The sequence below is a fragment of the Curcuma longa genome, chromosome 11 (genome assembly GCF_044706935.1).
Source record: "Curcuma longa cultivar G26 ecotype Majalengka, Jawa Barat chromosome 11, ITB_CL_G26_1.1, whole genome shotgun sequence".
Lineage (NCBI taxonomy): Eukaryota > Viridiplantae > Streptophyta > Magnoliopsida > Zingiberales > Zingiberaceae > Curcuma > Curcuma longa.
In genome coordinates this window covers 1145485-1147786 of record NC_133871.1, presented here as the reverse complement: position 1 = coordinate 1147786, position 2302 = coordinate 1145485, and the positions used below count along the sequence as shown (strand labels likewise).

At 41.0% G+C, this 2302-nt stretch overlaps 1 protein-coding gene across 1 annotated transcript; it reads right to left on the bottom strand.

Moving 5' to 3' along the window:
- Nucleotides 1–565: 565 nt before the first annotated feature.
- Nucleotides 566–1555, bottom strand: LOC141842047 (protein LURP-one-related 6-like). The gene is made up of 3 exons (XM_074730265.1): nt 1255–1555; nt 944–1183; nt 566–850 (listed from the first exon to the last, which is right to left on the bottom strand). The coding sequence occupies exons 1-3, from the start codon at nt 1486–1488 to the stop codon at nt 722–724; spliced, it is 603 nt and encodes a 200-aa protein (XP_074586366.1). The 5' UTR covers nt 1489–1555; the 3' UTR covers nt 566–721.
- Nucleotides 1556–2302: the final 747 nt, after the last annotated feature.

The following is a 2302-nucleotide window of genomic DNA, read 5'->3' as shown; positions in this document are numbered from 1 at the left end:
TGGATTTGCTCCTCTTGCTAATCCGCATATGAGAAAAAAGTCTCTCTCCATACATGTTCACAACTTTTATAGCTGTGATTTGACAAACCACTCATTCCTTAATATGAGACTAAACTCCTATGCACATGAATGACTTTTCCATCCACCTCTCTTATTTCAATTCATATTTCCAACATTTATGTGTGTGTTGAAGCTCATAATCAATTTATTCCTTGATTGCAAGACCTTTATGCCCTGCTTATTTGAGATGACGGATTTAAAATTTGAAAAAAGCTTTTCGCACGAAAAATTTTAAGTAGTTGTTTTCATGAAAAAGGATAGATTACCCATCTTTTTCGTTATTTACTTGTTATAAAATAATGAACCATCAATGGATTTATGAATTCATCCATGGATTTATGAACCATCTTTTCTTTTCTCTTCCAAGGATTTTTTTAGCAGCGATTCCTTTCCTTCGCTTCTAAGGAAGCATAGCCTTAATCTTTCCTACACATCTATCACATGTTTCTCTATTTAGGATATGTTCATAATGAACTTGTTATGCTTCCCCTTATTTGGATATATGCTCATAATGAACTTGTTTCCGAGTAACTCCGAATGGAAGTGTTTAACCGACAAATGTATATCAAACAAGACACAGATCATGTCAGAATCACCCTGATAAGTACATAGGGATACTCGAACAAGTCGTTAATTAGCATTCATGTTTCTGTCATCTTCATCAGCACCTGGTCGACTCCCCATGAATGTTGTCGAGGACCGCAAGCACTGCGACGACGAAGGCTTGGTCATGCCCCGGCTGCACCGTCACAGTGTACCAGTCCCTGCCATTTGATCCCTTCGCTCCGAGCTACTTCACATCAAAGAACACCTTTTGTATGTTAAACTTCAAATCTTTTTGTTCTATGAAAGGTGAACTATGTATCGATATATATCCCTGTACCTGGGCAATGATGTTTCCTCTGTAATCTTCTATACTGCAAGTTCTATGAGCAAAGGAGCCATTAACTTGGAAGTGCCTGCAGGCTTTGGAGGCTCCCTGGTGTTCAATTTTGATCTTGATTTCCTTCCCGATCGGGCACTTCGGATCAGTCAAGCTGAAAATGAACTTCTTTTCCCCTTCGCAGTCGGTCGAGTATCCTTCCCATCGATTTCGAATGCTCAGAGATTGGACGATGCTTTCCTGCAAAGGGAAGAAAAGAGAAGTAACAAATATTGTCTGATCAGTTTGGGTGGTTTAATTTGGTTTCTCACCTTCTTAGTGATGGAGAGTAATAGTTCTCCATGGCCATCCTTGAGCCTGAGTTGGCCCTTGGCACCGAGGGCACTGCAGCCTTCGACCATGAAGACGGCGTGCTGAGTAGAATTCATGACTACGAATCCACCTCCGCTGATGACGCGAGGCCTCTGCCTTACTGTCAAGGTGATCGGCGAGGAGAAACAGTAGGCTTTGCTGATGATGGGCATCAGTTTGCCTGCTTCGCTCATTTCTCCTCCGCCCTGAGGAAGGAACAAGATGAGCGGTGGTTCCCTAGTCGTTGTACATGGATCGGATCGCGCTTATATAGTCGCGACCAGGCCACATAACTTGCGAACCAAATTTAAACTTTTAAAAAGTAAACTAATGCTCCATTTACTTCGAAGTGAGAGGTGTGAATGAAAGGGAAAAAAAGAATAAATAGAGGATATATAGGATCTCTTCTTCGTGAAATCTGTCACTTTAATAATTTTATATGGACAGCTGCACGATCATCTATTAGAAGGTAAATCAAGAAGTTACAATTGATTCATCCCTTCTATATAAACAGGATATGAGTTGGTTATGACGAAACATAACTGAGTTGGTTACGATGAGCAGACTTTAGAAAGTTTGAATCTCGGCGAAACTGAGCAATACTCTCCTCCGTCGTGACAAACTGCAATTTCTCGATTTACCTCTTCACGGATTTGCACAATTCGAATCTCGGCGAAACTGAGCAATATCCATCCTCCGTCGTGACCAACTGCAGTTTCTCGATTTACCTCCTCACGGAGCAGATTTGCAAAAGAGGGTAAAAGTTCGAATCTCGACGAAACCGAGCAATATCCTCCTCCGTCGTGACCAATTGCAGTTTCTCGATTTACCTTTTCATAGATGATCGTGGAGCCGATCAGTGTGAGCTGTTGGAATGACGGATTTCACTTTTTTGCAAAAGAAGAGGAGGATATGAGTCAAATTTGAAAAACCGTTTCAATAACTTAATTTTTTTCCTTTTTCAAATAAATTGGACTCTTTTTCAATCCTAGGCGGTATCATGGCCCT

What these genes read in the sequence shown, in the direction of transcription:
- LOC141842047 (XM_074730265.1), bottom strand. Translation starts at nt 1,488, where the DNA reads ATGAGCGAAGCAGGCAAACTGATGCCCATCATCAGCAAAGCCTACTGT. An exon ending in TACTCTCCATCACTAAGAAG is followed by an intron (nt 1,184 to 1,254) that starts GTGAGAAACCAA and finishes TTCCCTTTGCAG; the next exon opens with GAAAGCATCGTCCAATCTCT. An exon ending in GAGGAAACATCATTGCCCAG is followed by an intron (nt 851 to 943) that starts GTACAGGGATAT and finishes GATGTGAAGTAG; the next exon opens with CTCGGAGCGAAGGGATCAAA.